The sequence below is a fragment of the Euprymna scolopes genome, chromosome 33 (assembly GCF_053919585.1).
Source record: "Euprymna scolopes isolate OS-2025 chromosome 33, ASM5391958v1, whole genome shotgun sequence".
NCBI classification, from domain to species: domain Eukaryota; kingdom Metazoa; phylum Mollusca; class Cephalopoda; order Sepiida; family Sepiolidae; genus Euprymna; species Euprymna scolopes.
Genome location: NC_136514.1, coordinates 66600081 through 66617751, shown reverse-complemented (window position 1 = coordinate 66617751; position 17671 = coordinate 66600081). Strand labels below are relative to the sequence as shown.

Here is a 17671-nt window from a genome sequence, read left to right as displayed (position 1 = left end):
TGCGGAGAAGCTCGATTTAGGACCAAACTGGGTCCTTCAACAGGATAATGATCCAAAGCATACTGCCAAAATAGTCAAGAAATAGTTTGAGGATAATCAAATTAATGTTTTGGAATGGCCTAGCCAGAGTCCCGACCTGAACCCTATCGAAAACCTCTGCCACATATTGAAAACTGAGGTTAAAAAGCGGAAACCTAGAAATTTGAGGGATTTGGAGAACTACTGCATTGAAGAATGGTCAAAAATCAGTGTTGATGCTTGTAAAAACCTTGTTGATAAATATCCAAAACGGTTATAGGCAGTTATTAAGAGTAAAGGGCATGCTATTGACTATTAGTAAGAGAGGTATGAATAATTTTGAACTAGTGCCATTATTGTTTTTCTTTGTATAATGTTTCAAACTTGCATAATTTATTTATTTGTTGAGTTTAAATTAAATGCTTATGCTTGATTTATTGTTTGAAATCCCTTTAATATTGTCTACCTTCTGGTTTGAGCAATATTCTTATAGAAATCTCAAAGATCCGAGGGGTATGAATAATATCGGGCACAAGTGTACATATAAATAATCCAACTTCCGTACAGGCACATTTATAAATTCTTTTCTAGAGTAGGAAGGAACCTAAAGTTCTGTCCCTCTCCACTCGTATGCGGTCTGTAACCTTTTTCCTCGGCAATTTTTTTTAACCAAATCCTGATGATGCCCCTGAAATAGGGATGAAATGTTTATTACCATTTATTTGAGATTTTCCTTTCCATTCAGATAGCATCAACCATTGCTTGTATGTTATTTTATTAATATATATTAGTGGATTGGCAAGGCCATAGAGGAGACAACCCAAAAAAGCAAAAGTCATCCCAAAGTGGCAAAACTAAAGCTGGCCGGCAAGGACACTATATGTACAAATGCAGGCAAATTTGGGTATATTTTATTGATTTGAAAATATAGGTTCTTTATCAATTGTTATAAAATTATAACTAGAGAATAGTATAATCATAGAATAAGCTTCAATAATCAAAAAGCCTGCAAATTTTCATCTAGTTTCGTCCCATAGAACCAAAGATATGAGCATTTCAGTATTCAATTTGGCTACGAATATATATATATATATATATATATATATATATATATATATATATATACTAGCAAAAGTACCCGTCGTTGACTGGGTTCAAAAAAACCTACAGAAAATGGACTCTGATTTATGAAAGTATGATGAAAAGGAAGGGTTGTAAATTTGGGTTGAATTTGGGGGTATCAAAACCAAAGCAAAATATGATGAAAGTAAAAATAAAATAGATAAACCCCATCATTTATTATACCATACCTATTCACACTGAAACACTTATCACAATATTATGTGGATCTATATAAAAAAAACCTTGTTAAACTTTGTGACATATTTCCATTCTATGGAGGTCAGGTGCGAACGAACACTCCATAATTTTATTATACCATATTTCTTCACACTGAAACATAATTATCAAAGTATACTTACGCAGATAGATATGAAAAGTCTTTATTAAAGTTTGTGCCTATTTTCATTCTATGGAGGCCAGACGTGAACGCAGACTCCACAATTTTATTATACCATCCCTATTTAAGTTAAAACATACTTATCAAAGTATTATTATGTACATCTATATCAAAAACACTTGTAAACGTTTTTTTTTTTTTTTTAGATTTTTAAATTTTTTATTTCCATACTTTGTGGACCAGGCGCGAATGCAAACCCCACAATTTTAATGAACCACCGTTCTGCTAGATCAAACATAGCTATTCCTGTGTCTCGATACATCTTCTATCTTTATATGTAATCAGTTTTTTTAAAATAGTCAACCATATAGGAGCCTATTCGTTACCACACACACACACACACACACACACACACACACACACACACACACACACACACACACACACATTCAGCTGTATATTATAAATATATATATATATACTAGACTACCCGTTGGGTCAGTATGTTATATTAGCTATGGAATTCATGTATGAGCGTGACACTTGTGACTTAAAGAAAATAGTTTTTTTTTTTTTGGCATAGCAGAAACATTTCTATGAAAGTATATTAAAATTAAAAAAAAAATATAGATAGATTTCTATGAGTCGTTCTGTTTATTATAATTTATTATTTAAAAAAAAAATTACAGTTACTGAATTATAAGTGGTTGGCCATACTTATAGGTAAATGTGCACTGAACAGATGCCATAATACTTATTATAGTTAAATTCAAATTTTGATATATCTGCTTTTTTTAAATTTTTTTTTTACATCGTTCATTTCTGTATTACGTTTAAGTTATTTTAAACTCCACTCTTCCTATTTTAATAATAATTTCGAAATAATAACGTCAATATTTCAGCGTCCCCATTGTTCTTTTTTTTTTTTTCGCATTTAAATTATCCAAATAAACAATTGTTAATACTGTCTGCTTTTTTCTTTTTTTTTTTACATCGTTAATTTCTGTATTACGTTTAAGTTATTTTAAACCCCACTCTTCCCATGTTAAATAATAATTTCGAAATAATAACGTTAATATTTCAGTGCACAGGTCATGCACGCATGCGCAACCGGATGTCATAAACTTGAAAGTGGGTTACATACATCGTTACAAGGTCATTTGAGTTTTATATATATATATATATATATATATATATATAGCAAAATGGTAATCAGTAAAAACCCGAAGAAAGTACTCAATACTATTGCAGAGCAAACATATATTTTTTTTTATTCTATTACCGTTTTATCTGTTTTCTGTTACTGAATCCTATCAACGATCCAGTTGGATCCTTGATACGATTCAGTAACAGAAACATATGCAACTAAACAGATAAACGACAATAAAATAATATATATATATATAACTACTTCATTTACTCACATAAAATTAATATACGAAAGTATAGATTTATGCGTAAACTTTAAGTATTTACTTAAAAGTGCTCAATACGTAGGTAGAGCTAGTTAGTAATTTATAAAATATATATGGCGATTAAGCTACACTGAATATTCTGTGTTTCATCCACTATAGGATTCATCAGGCTTATGCGCGAATTCTGTGGTTGTTTCTTGTTTTTATATATGTTGAGGATTTTAGTTAGTCAATCAGCTTTCTAGTATCCACCGCGCCCCTTCCTATCAGCCAATGGGCATGCATTTTATCGAACAAAGGATCTGTTTTAGAACTAGGTTAGTGGTTTAAGGTTGATGTTTTATATATATATATATATGTTTTATATATATATATATATATATATATATATATATATATATACTTGCATGGATACCTGGCGTTGCCAGGGTGGACATGAAATTTGGTTTGAAGAGAACTGCTATACTAAGGATATTGAGCAACCTCCCCAAGTAGGTGACAATCTGAACCCTCCCCTCAAAAAATGAATCAAAACAACTTTTGTTTCAATCAAAATAGCAGTGAGTGCCCGTGCAACCGAAAAACTTTTTTAAAAAATTAGCCACGATAGACAGGCTCGAACCTGAAACGTGAAAGAAGGGAAAACACTTTTGCAAATCGGATAACAATGAATTATGACGTCATGATCCTGAAAAAAATAACGTTTATAAACATAAACGCATACATGACTTACAAAAATGACTTCACGAAAAGTGACCCCACTTGCAAGAAATGGTCCAGTTGACCACCATAGAATTAATTTTTTTTTTCTAATTTTCAAATATTATGTGCCCGAGGAATCGCTCTTTCAGATGGTAACAGTTTTAACCTGGTCCGATTTGTCTGACAAAAGTTTTTTAGCGAACAACCACAAACACACAAACCAATGTTTGAGATTTATATAATAGAAGACAATAGGTGGCGCCCATTGGAAATAACTCGAAAACTCGGTTTCTAAAAAAATTGATATCAGTAATAATTAGTGTTGGGACGATTCCTAATTTTTATACGATTCCGATTCCGATTCCAGGAAAATATTGATTAACGATTCCGATACCAAGTACGATTCCGATTCCGATTCCTAGGGAATTTATTGTTTTGAAATATACCAGGTAGTTTTATACTTATGGTCGGTAGTTCCCAAATATGTTCCCTAACTTAGGAAGAGATATTTTATGTCTACACTGTCGTGTTTTGGTTTAAATAAAATTATTATATAGTAAACTAAACGGAAAAATTAGCAAAATTTATTTTAGAGAAAATTTATTTTACTTAATTGGAATACAGAAAAACAAACTCAAAGAAAATAGAATTTATCCTTCAGAGAAAAAACAAATAAAATAGAATTTATATAACAGAACAAAAACAAGAAAATTAGAGAATAAATACACACGATTCATTATTTTGGTCCTCATAATTAACAGATTTAATGAATTAAATAAAAAAAATATAGCGGAAGAGAAAGAAAATATATACTAATTAACTATAAAAAAGATAAATATTTGATTTAATAATTTATAAATGAACGTGCGTAATGAAAAAAAAAACAATATACCACGTGACATGGTGCCGTAGATACAAAATAACCTTTCCAAAGTTAACGAACATATATGAGAAATACCATTAATCGAAAGTTTTTGTGTTTTATACCAAAAGGTAGATATAGCGAAAAGTTACAATTAAAGGAATTTCAAAAACGATTTTTTGTTTAGCTATTGATAGTTGTATTTGTGACGGCAGTTCTTCAGACCTCCATAATTCACAAGGAGTAGTTAACACCTATTATTTTTTCTTACTTTTTCATTGCTTTTACACGTTGTTTCTAACGTGAAGAATAAGTTTAGCCAAACTAATTTTGAAATAGGGTATATCAAAGGAACACATATAAAAATGATACCACTATAAAAAACAAATGAAATACTAGATAAAATTGAGCAAACATAATTACCAAAATTACAGAAAAAGATAAAACAAAACAAAAAATGGTGAAGTTTGTTGAGTGAAATGAATTATTGAAAGAAAATTAATTGAACTAATAGAAATGTTAAATAAAAAAAATGTCACATTTCAATATTTTTTTAATAATTAAATTCTCAGGGTTGTCGAAATTGAAAATTAAGTGATTTTTTTTTTATTAGACTTCTTTCGAAGCTTGTTACCTTGAAAAATACATTTAAAACCCTGTTTTTTTTAAATAAATTGAAAAATAAATGCAATTAAAAAAATTTAATTGATAATTGAAACTTTAAAAACATATTAAACATTGAAAAATTACTTATCTCACAAATTAACGTCCAATAAAGTAGATCCAGTCTTCATACAGGAATTTGGTTATAATAAATATATCTTTCCCAAACTTAAAAATTAAATCTTTTTTTTTTTTGAGAGAGAGAGAGAGAGAGAGAGAGAGAGAGAGAGAGAGAGTGCTTTAAAATCGCCAGGGAGTGCCACCTAAAATTTTAAAGAAGTAAATTTTAGGAGTTTAGTGCCTTTCAAAGACGGTTATCATAATTTATTATCATCATTTAATTTCCTTTTTTTTCCTCCCCCCCCACACCTTTCCACGTGGTTCAGTAGTTAACCAGTGCTCCTGTTGCTGTCAGTCAGCTATCTTTACCTAAGTTTTAATTTCTAGTTAAAAGAATTTTTCATGAATGGAATCAGCATTTTTAAAAATTATTTTTTTAGTTGTATATTTGAAGTTAAGGAGGGTTAAAAAAAAAAATGGTGACACCTAGATGGTGACGTAGGCAAAAAAAAAAAAAAGACACTGCGATTTCGACCCTCACTAATAAAACTGCTCTGAGTGACTAGTTGGTAATTTTTTGTTCCTTTTCTTTTTTATTTTGCTCCTCCAATTTATTTGGATGCTTCATAGTTAAATGTTTTAACATGTTGGTTGTGGTCATGTTAGATGGTTTTATTCCTCGCGATATTTTAATTTGACAGACTTTGCAAATGGCTTTCAACTCATCATCTTCAAAAAGACTTTTTTTTGGACTTTGGGCCATATTAGAAAATTCAGTTTATCTGTAAACAAATAATTTACTATTAAATTTTGTTTTAAAGCTAGTCACTTATTTGGATAATTAATTGAAAATAATCCGCTAAAAAAGACAAAAAAAAAAAAATATAAAGGGATGGGGCGGTAAATTGTAGCAACCGGTAGTTAACAAAAAAAACTTATAGAATTTAATTTTTGAAACCAATGTATAAAAGTTTACATAATGAAATGCAAATATGCATTTTCGGGTTTGTATTACTGTACACATAGATTCGAAAAAGTTGTCAAAAAACAAATATATAACAAACAAATATTATCAAAGGCAAGATAAGTTACTTTTCTACCAAACTGGGTAATTTATTTTGTTTTTATTCAATGTAACATGTTTATTCAGCTCAAAAAACATGCAGTGTTTACCGATGTATTGGAAAATTCAAAATGGCGCCCGACACCCTCTTTAACATGGTAAGTTCGGGAAAAGGTGTTATAAATAATAAACTAGACAAAATACTATTAAAAAAACACCGAATATATGTCAAAATATGTCACGGTAACATATATTGAGCGAGTTTCTAGCAGTATTTTGTATAGTTTATTATTTATAACATCTTTTCCTGAACTTACCGTGTTAAAGAGAGTGTCGGGCGCCATTTTGAATTTTCCAATACATCGGTAAACACTGTATGCTTTTCGAGCTGAATAAACATGTTACATTGAATAAAAACCCGAAAAATATATCCAGTTAGGTAGAAAAATAACTTATCTTGCCTTTGATAACATTTATTTGTTATATATTTGTTTTTTGACAACTTTTTCGAATCTATGTGTACAGTAATACAAACCCGCATTTTCTTTTGAATTTTTTTTTTGGTTGACTGTGTTCAATTCACACGTGGTTGATGGGGTTCAATATTGCTAAACTATAAGTCCTTAGTAAAATTCTATTTATAAATACTTTTTAAAATGAAATTATTTAATTAATTGTAAATATTATTTAGCCATAAAAATTAATTGATTACAAAACCTTTTAAAAATATATATATTAATTTCTTTTTCGTTCGGCAAAAAACTGCGCAAAACACTTTTAATTTTCAATTTAAAATTCTAGAAAAAAGATTATATTATTCTGCTTTTAATATAATCAAATTCAGGGTTTTATCTTTCTGGAGAAAAAAAAAATAATGGATTTTATTTCAATGAAATTAAAAAAAAAAAAAACTTGACTGAATTGAATTAATTACCCTTAAATTAACGAAGGGGTTATTTAATAACTTTAGGTTTGGAAGAGATAGGTATGGGGTCGATTTTTTTGAAACTTCAAAAGAAACCGACTACTGTCAAAACTTAGCGAAATAATACAACATGATCAATTTCATTTTAGAGATATTTCTTTCAAAAGCCTTCTTTTAAAAAAAGAAAAAAAAAAGTATATTGTTCTATTAAACCTTTTACTGTTTAAATAATTTGACTTTGCTCGTTTTATTTTAAGAAAATATAAGTTGAAAAAGCATTTTCATTCACTATTAGAAGATTTGTCAGTAAAAAAAAACAATGTCCAAAAAGATAAGCGTTTTTTTTATTTTTACTCGCAATGTAGAGCCCTGCATACTTCTTTTCAAGTTAACTCTTTTGTAGTTTTGATTACAATAGATCTGAATGAATGAACCTTGTAAGGGAGGGGCACTAAGCATTGCCCTGTTAATAATGAATTTCTTTGGTTTCTTTTTATTTCTCTCTTGCGGTTAGAAATATCAGGAAATTTTTTTCTTTTTTTCAACATCAGACTAAAAGAATCGTAATGAAGGAATCGGAAAATTAAGGTATTTTTTAACGATGCGATTCCGATTCCGATACCTCCCAAAATACACGATTCTTACGATTAACGATTCCGATTCCGATTAATCGTCCCACCACTAGTAATAATAATTAAAAATAAATAAAATTATTTATTTTATCAATATAAATCAACTTTTTATAACAATATTAAATAGAATACTTAAAACAATTCTCACGCTAAAAACAGTAACTAACATACAGCTATTTAGTAAAATCGATTTTCCTTAATGAAATATGCAAATGAGGTTATCTCTTGAGTGTATATTTTGAAAGAATCATACTATATATAGAAATAAATGAAATAGGAAAGTAACAGACTTTTTGTATATAATAATCAAATTGTGAGCAAACATATAAACAAAATACAAAAAAAAACAACAGGAATACAAATTAACAGATATATGGATGTACCACCTTTTTGGCAATTTTATAAGTTCCAAATCTTAGCGACTATTGATCCAAATTTTAAAAATGAAGGCTCGTTGGAAAGATAATGACCTGAATTGTGTAGTGGGCTATGTGACATTTACCATTAAGGTCGCACATTAAGGGTTCATCCATCATCCAGATTATTGCCACTTTTTTACAGTCATAAAATGTTACAATCATAGTCATTTGTTTTCCTAGTTTTGCATATGAATTACAATATATCTTATATTTCCCCAAAACCTCTGCAAAACTTGCTGCTATGGTTTCAAATGATCTGAAATAACAGCAAGGAGAGACTTGATTCCAAATATTTCTCATATGTTTGGTTTTCATACATAAAGTAAATTTCACAATGTATGAGGATTATTTAATACTAGAGATATTCATAATCGTACCCTATTTCCAAAAGAGGGAGATATAACATATGAGAAATATATATGAGGCTAGAGGTTTGGGGGAAATATATATATATATATATATATATATGCACATACATATGTGTGTGTATGTGTATGTATATATGTGTATTTGTATTTTGGAGGTAAATGTATGCATACACTTTTTTATTATTATTAAAGATCTAACCATAGAATTATTCATATTTTTAAACATTATAACTTGTACTGTTCATATTTTTTTCTTGGTTTTTTCTTCCTTATATACCATTACAATAAGACCTGATCCAATATATGTGTTGTGTATATATATATGTGTGTATGTCTGTATGTCCATGTACATCTTATTTCTATGTTTATATATATTTTTTACTACATATGTATATGTATATATATACATATATATATATATATATATATATATATATATATATATGTATATGTATGTGTGTGTACTTGTGTTATATAATTATATGTAGCTGTTGTTGATTTATATTTGTATGTGCTTGCCTTTGTTGGGTGAACACATATATGTAAATATGTGTATGCTTTTAAATAATTTTCTTTGTTTTCTTTTTTTAGATGTATATGTTTTTGCTTGTCTATGTTAGCAAACATTTTGTTGGTGTTCCTATATAGTCGATATGTCATTCTCCTTCCCCAGCACATTCGAATCTCGGACTCGTATTTATTTGTTTATTTCCGTATTTTTATTTCCGTATTTTAATTCATTTTTATTAATTCGTAATTTGTTGACATTTGTGGTGGTTCTTATTTTATTTTTCTAAGACGCACACACGCATTAAAATTTATAAATTCATTTGCATGGGAATTACAGCATTCACCCACACCAAACCTCTTGGATAAACATGCAGGACACTTTAGAAATGGCTGATGTAGTTGAAAACACTTTTTTTTGCGTCAAAAATATGAATTTTTGACCAATCAGGGCTCGATTTAAAAAACTTATTTTTTGCAAGCCTCTGGGAGCCTCCAAAAAATATAAAAGGCAAGAAAAACTTCTGTCGTCAGAGAGGGACATCAGAAAACAGCAGAAAGCCAAGTCGCAAGTTGAACGCTTGCCGAGCGAATGACAGCTTTTCTAGCATGTCAAAGAACATTACTTGACTCTCTCTTTCTTTCACCACAACATGTAGTCGGACTCATGCCCTCAAGTCTTCACCTTCTTCCTCCCTTGTTTCATACAAAAAAATTAATTTCTTTTCTATTAACGAAAATAAGTAAAAGTTATTTTACATTATTTGGTAGTATATTTCTTTTTATTAATTTGTTTCGGGGGACTTATGCAAGTCCCCAACAATAGGTGAACAGACTGTGAACACTACTAAAAAAAAGAAAAAAAAAAACAACCGGAAAAGAAGATGGAATCACAACCTTCGGAAACACACCTAGCCACAATATCGTTGAACATCCCACCTTTCAACCCGACTAACATTAAGTACTGGTTTGGTCAAATCCAGGCATTATTTGAGGTGAAATGAATCACCTCCCAGAGAACACGATATTGTTACTTGTTAGAAAAACTGCCAGTGGACATTATCGAGGAAGTAACAGATTTGCTAGAAAATGTTCTAGAGAACAACCCGTATGAAAGGCTCAAGGAAATGATTTTAAAACGGACTGGGGTCTCTAATGAAACAATGCTGCTCAACCTTTTCACTCAGGTTGAATTACGAGACCATACCCCATCACAACTACTATGGCACATGTGAACCTTGCTGGGTGACAACAAAATGTCCGAGAACATTATGCTAGCTTATGGCTGGACAAATTACCCGCTACGACTACACAAATCCTCGCACCCATGATGGAGTAGACAAAAGCTGAAAAACTAGCTAACATAGCAGACCGAATCCATGAAAGTCTTCAAAGCTGCAGGGTAAACATTATTCAACTGCAACCAGCACCAACAAGAGATGAGGAAGTAAATGAACCCAAGTCTACTGTAAAAAAACTGTCAAAACGACTACAAGACTTACTACATGCAAACTGTCGCTACTCCTACAATAACAACCAGGCTATAGAAAACAAAGTTTGAGCAGAGGCCGAAGTGACAATCATAATAAAACAAACAATTATTGTTATTATCACAAAGGTTTGGTACTGAGACGAGACACGATATATACCTGTGTTCTTTTAACAACACAAAACAGGTGGTAACCGCAACTGGATAGGAACTCCGAATATCCTAATTTCGGAGTTCCTATCCCATCGCAGTTACCACCTGACGAAGGTCAGAGGAATAGTTGGTGGAAACATCATGAAACAACAACTTAAAAAAGATGAGGATAATAAAAATTAAAAAATAATACTCATAATGAATTCCAATTCAATAATATATACCATCTGGTGCAGACCAGATCACAGAAGATCAGATGATAAATAAACGTGGATTTATTAGACCAAAAATCCAACCTTGATCGCCCTTTGGGGCCCGTGGTGCAGTGGATAGAGACGTTGAATAGAGAGGTAAGAATTGTCTGCAGATAGCGGTTTCAATCCTATCCTAAACCGGCCAGAAGCTTACTTGGCCAAAACATGGTGAGACGACAACAACTATGGATGGCAGTAATTGCTGAAAATGCAGTTAGGAGATTCAGAGTTCCTATTCCGTCGCGGTTACCACCTGGCGAAGGCCAGAGGAATGGTTGGCCGAAACATCATGAAAAACCAACTAAGAAAGATGAGGATAATAGTCTGCAATAAATAAAATTAATAAATAATACTCCTCTCAATAATGAATTCCAATTAAATGAAAAATTGTTACTTCAACAGAAGAGACAAGAGGAACTTTTCTTTAACTTATTGAACAGAACATACTGATAAAAGTGCAGCGTTTTCCCAAAACACCATATTGAATTCAATTGAAACAGACCAGAGCAGGATAAGATGTTTGACACTTTTTATAGACTGTTGATTGCCAAGAGTGGAACAATGCCAAAAAGGTCTGCTTACTTTTAAGGAAACTAGGGATCACAGAACATAATAAGTTTGTTGAATATTTACTACATAGGAAGACGAGTGAACTGGAATTCTCCAAGGCGGTCAAACTCTTTTCTAAGCTTTTTGGCTGAAATGCAACTCTTTCTCATCACAAGAGATGGAAGTGTTTTGACCTGGCGAAATGCAACGACGAAGATTATCTCACCTTTGCACATTGATAACTTTCATCTGGCTGAACTATCAATGTATGATTTTAAGTGTTTGAAAAACGCAGAGATAAGATGATGAATTCTCTCAAGGCTTGAAAGCGAACAAGAGCTCACACTCCAAAAGCTGGCAGAAGATTACTAATGGGTAGTTAGCATAAAGAATGACTCAAGAAACATCGAGAAGTCAGGTGTGTCATACATACGAAGGCCTAGTTACAGAACAAAGGCATACTCTCTTAGAAAAAACCCCTAAAAAAACAAGGAGACAACCCAGGTACAATCAAAGAGAAGTTATCCAATCTCAAAACCAAAACTGCCTACAAATCCATGCAGTCATTGTGACGGACAACATTGGTCAATAGGCTGTTTTTACAAAAATAAAACATGCAATGAATGTGGCAGAAAAGCCATAAATTGACACATTGCAGGAAGAAAAGAAATGATAACAGCCCAACAAGCGAAATACAACATTGAATCAGAGAGTAATCAACAGAAATATGTAACTGTTAACATCCTCAACATGGAAATGGATTTATAGCTGGATTCTGGTTCAGGCATGTCAATCATCAACATACAAACAGAAAAGGTCGACGAAAGCAACCATGAGAAGAACTAACAAATCAGTTAGTACAGTGACAGGTGATAAGATAAATCTGGAGGAAGAGCTTATACTCCCTGTGACATTGAATGGTATCACCAAAAATGTCTTTGATCATCTGAAAACCTCTTTGAAACAGATTGGATGGAGCAATTTAAACTCTGGGACAAACTGATAAACAATTTCTGCCATAAGGTAGACAACTCTACTGGGGGATAGCAATTAAAGGATAAGTTAAAAGGAAGATTTCCAGAAGTTTTTTTCATCAGGGCTAGGAAGATGTACCAAGGCTATGGCCAGATTTGAGCTGAAGGAAAACACTCTACTCGTTTTCAAGATGAAGTGTTTGCAGCAACCGAGAAAATTGATAAGAAACTGGATCGACTAGAAAAGACCAGAATACTATCAAAAGTATGCACCAGTGAATGGGCTGCCCCTACTGTATATGTTATGAAAAAGACCAACCAAATTCGTATTTGTGCAGATTTTTTACACAGGCCTGAATGCGGCTCTGAAAGATTACTACTATACCCTCCCCACAGCAGAGGAGGTATTCAACAAACTCAATGGTGGTACGATATTCTCTAGGGTGGATTTAAGTGATGCATACTTACAGATCGCTGTTGAGAAAGAATGCTCTAAACTCCTCTGCATCAATACACACAAGAGCCTCTACAAGTTTGAGATGTTAGCCTTTGAGGTCAAGGTCGCACCTGCAATTTTCCAGCAGGTCATGGATACCATGCTAGGTGAACTTGACTTCGCATGCACCTACTTGGACAACACCGTTATTACTAGTAAATCCACAGACGAGCATCCCAAACATATACATGGGGTTTAAAAGAATTCAAAGCTTCGGATTTAAAGTAAAAGAAGCAAAGTGTGATTTCCTCATGAACAAGATAAAGTATCTAGGTCACATAATTAATAAGAATGGAAGATACCCCAACAGTGAGAGAGCAGAAGCCATAAAGAACATACCTGTTTCTGATAATGTACAAGCACTCCAAAATTTTCGGGAACTGGTAGGTCTTCATAAAGAACATGCATGACTTACATGCCCCACTAAATGGACTACTAAAGAAGGAAAAAGCCTAGAATTGGACACCTGAATGCCAAACGGCGTTTGAAAAAAAATCAAGGATACTATAATATCAAAACTGTTTCTTACGCACTATGACTCGACGCTGAAAATAATAGTAGTAATAATAATTGGAGCTTGTATACTACATATTATACCTGACTGTACCAAAAAACCGATCACCCATACATCGAGAACGCCACTGCCAGCCAAAAGAAAGTACTTACAAAACGAAAAAGAAGCTTTAAGTATCATATTCCCGGTAACGAAATTTCATAGGTATTTACATGGCAAAACTTTCATGTTACAAACCGATCATAAGTAGTTACTGACGATTTTTGGATCCAAAAAAGGCTTACTGATGTATACTGCCAATAGACTACTGAAATGGGGTACTATCCTACTAAATTATGACTTTAAATTGGAGTCATCAAAACAAATTAGTCATACGGATGCCTTATCAAGACTGATACCAAAGAAAAGGGAAGCTTTTGAGGATCCCATAATTGCTGCACTTTGTACAGATTCTGAAATAAAAACAATGATAGGCAACACAATTAAAGAGCTTCCATTATCTCTACCTGAAATTAAAAGAGAAGAAGAAAAAGACGTCTTTAGTTGTGATATCAAGAGCAAGATTGCTATGAAAGACAACAACATTCCAGAGGTATTCCTGATTTGCAACAAGGTTTTACGATATAGCGAAAGAGTGATAATTCCGAAAAATCTCCAGGAAAGAATTCTATGAGATTTTCACATGGAACACTCTGGAAAAAAACAGATAAAAAGCTTAATGAGAAGCTACATCTACTGGTCTAATATGGACAAAGACATAATGAAGACGACTTTTGCAGAGGTTGTGCTCTAGCTGCAAAAGCACCACCTATCATGATTAAACCTTGGCTGAAAACTGATCAGCCATGGTAAAAAGTCTATATTCTTTGCAGGTCCTCTCGATGACCACTATTGTAGTCGATAGATACACTAAGTTGCTGGAGGTATTAAGATGTAAAAGATCCATATCAGGGACAACAATAAATTTTTTTACACATTTTGGTGTAGTAGACTGCATCAATTCACATCGGTAGAGTTACAAAGTTTTTGTGATACATTCCAGATTAAACGTTACCATGCCCCAATATCACAAATGGGCAGGCGGAACAATGCGTGGATGCACTCAAAAGAGCATTGAAGAAGTCTTAAGAGACACTGACAGATGAAGCCCCCCCCAACAGTTCTTACATGTGTACAGAATTACACTTAATCCATATACTCCAATAGTAGTCTCACTGGCGAAACCATGTTCGCACGGAAGGTGAAATCTATATTTAAAAAACTCTTACGAAAACCACAAGTGACTATTTGCGTAAGTCGATAAAGTTTCATCCTGGGAGAGAGAGCTTTCTTCAAGAACTACAAGAATAACACATTCTGGAATGTGGATACGATCAGTAAGAGAGCCAGGGACATGGTATATATCGTATAAGGATCGAGACATATCCATAAATACCACCAGAATCAATTAAGAAGATATCGCTCAGAAGACACCAGTGAAACACCACCGTTGGAGGAAGAACCGATTGAGTCCATTTTTGAGATATTAAATCTCGGCCCTCCTCAATCAACATCAGAACCAAGATGGTTGATTTGGAAAAGGAAAGTCATCAATCCACTAATGATCGATTCTAAATGTAAGAGATATTAACAGCTTTTACAAAGAAAAAGTTTGAAAGTGGGGTGTTGGGGTGGCACCCCTAAAGATTCCAATGATGGATGATTCCTGATGTCACTTCTAGTAACCAGTTTCTGCTATCGAGCAGTCTGGACCTGAGACTAAGTGGGAGTGAATTGTAAACTTACTTTGTCCTTCCAGTTGAGCGGAGTCCCACTCAACCAATGTACGTTTCTGTATTTTCTGTTAATATATATTTCATTTCACCGTTTCCAAGCTTTTTTGTTCTTCATCATTTAAACCACAACATTATCTCAAACTTAAAATACTGAAGGATATTTTCATCCTACACACTTGCATCAAAGTAATCATGAAAATCATTATTAGAAGTTATTTTCTCTTGTTAATTAATCAACAAAATAACCACTAAATATTATCCGGACTTCGAAAGTTAAAAATAATTGAAAATCTTTAATAAAAAGTGACCACTTGTTTCCTTTTTCACTAAAACTTGAAATAGTACTTTTCTTCACAACAACAAATTTGCATAAAATATCAGATTTCCTGTAATTCTTGAAAACTACTATCTCAAGAAGAACCCATATTATTTACTATTGAATAGCCTAAACAAAAATTTTATTGTCATTCTATCGAAAATAGTTTAATGTAAACATATATTTTGGTATCTCAATTAAACATCAAGTTATGGCCAACAGACTGTTGCTAAACAGAATGAACACAATGCTTCTTCAGTCTTCTGATAACATGATAAAGCTTGTGAAATTCGCGTCAGATGAAGGAAGTACCTTGCAGACTTTATTCGAATAGTGCAGTGCTCATATCTTCAGTGTATTGCTAGCATTTGATATGGAAGATTTCAAATATCTTGATGCAGCAATTGTATCAGGTCTATGCTTCACAGATGCAGAGGAGAGTTGTAATTACAACTGCCAAATAAACTGATAATTTAGTGTGACATTTGAAGTCTTTGTTTTGAATGATACTTCTCTTGAGTTTGTTCATCTAATTTAATTTATAATTACTTGGGTTAATATGTTACACTGAATCTTTCATCCAGGCCTCAAAAAGGATTGAACATGTAATTAAGAGTATATATATAATAAAACCAATATTTAATATTTTATTTGCATGAATAAAATATATGTAAAAAGAAACAAAAAAAAACATGAAGAATGATTTCTAATTCTTATCTATAAAAAAGAAATATCAAAGCTGCATTACAAAAGTGACCCTGACTGAAATGTTTAGTCATTTTCTGTTAATAGATATTTCATTTCACCGTTTCACTCATATCTGATGGAATCAATGAATTTTCTTTCTATGAATTTTTCATATCTGATGGAATCAATGGATTTTCTTTATTTAAAATCACAGATTTCTCAAACTGAGGCAGTATTTTCTTCAAATAAAGCCTTGTAATTTATAATTACGTATACAAATTCAATTTTATGTCAATTTTATGAAAATTAAAGCACTCAAGTGTTACTTTTCCTACTCTTGGTTCTGATGTCAACATATTCAGCCCCACCGTTCATTACACTACTGTCAAAAATTCAACACCAATGTTCGATACTCTGCTGTCTAAACTCACAACTTCAAAATGCGACTCACTGCTCAGAAAACTTGCTTCTTCAACGTCCAAATCTAAACTCTCTTGTCTCTCAAAACTCAAGTTTTTTTTTATTCCTAACCAGAGCATCTCATTTGCATATCACATGAGAAACTTGACAAACTCGTAGTCATATAAAGAGAACAGTGGCCATTATTTTTCTTTCTTCTTCATTCTTTCTGGCTGCCCCAGAACAGATTTGTACTAATTTTTAACATCTTGTCTTTGGTAACATTACAGACTATATATTCCAAGACCAAATAAGATCCTCTCAGCATGGTCAACACACTGGCTCATCCGATGATTGATGTACCAAACTAAATCATTTAATCGCAAGATGATTTTTTTCCAATTATTTAATAACTTAATTTAATACTTTATGTACATGAATATATGAAAATAAAATTACCATAAGATCAGACATATGAAACCTGCATTTTACAAGTATATTTCAGTGGGCATAATGACATATTTCATATTGCTTATCCGTTTTCAGAATTCAGTATGCCTTCAGATGTTTTAATGTTAGTATATGTACAAGAAGAGACAGAAAGTCATATTTATTAAAACACATAAAAAAGAATGCAAAATTAAATGAAAATAAGAGAAAATGACTAACCAGCCTTCAGTAATAATGTAACCATAGGCACATGATTTGTACAGACAGCTGAAATTAAAAGGAGAAAATGTCGGATAACATTGACTGGAAACTATATGAAAAGTGAGAAAAGAAAATTACAAATATTCTTCACTTAAAATAATTATGTTACAGAACATAGTGGAAGAGAAAATAGAAAACATCAATCAAACAAGAAAAATAAAAAAATGTGATTTAAAAATTTACATCTCAATCATATTCTCTTTATCTTTGAGTAACGCCAGGAACCATAATAATGGATCTTTGCTTCCATTTAACAAGGTC

The 17671-nt window shown here is 32.0% G+C and overlaps 1 protein-coding gene across 4 annotated transcripts in view; it reads right to left on the bottom strand.

Annotated features, from left to right (window-relative positions):
* LOC145258282 (uncharacterized) overlaps positions 1–17671 on the bottom strand; it is a 472448-nt gene that overhangs the window by 224999 nt on the left and 229778 nt on the right. For all 4 annotated transcript variants that reach the window (XR_013864089.1, XM_080116286.1, XM_080116288.1 and 1 more), the window contains exon 6: positions 17369–17416. Coding sequence is in view for 3 of the 4 variants with exons in the window: in XM_080116286.1 (XP_079972412.1) it covers positions 17369–17416 (48 nt within the window). In the remaining variant the exon portion in view is untranslated. The remainder of the gene's footprint in view (positions 1–17368; positions 17417–17671) is intronic.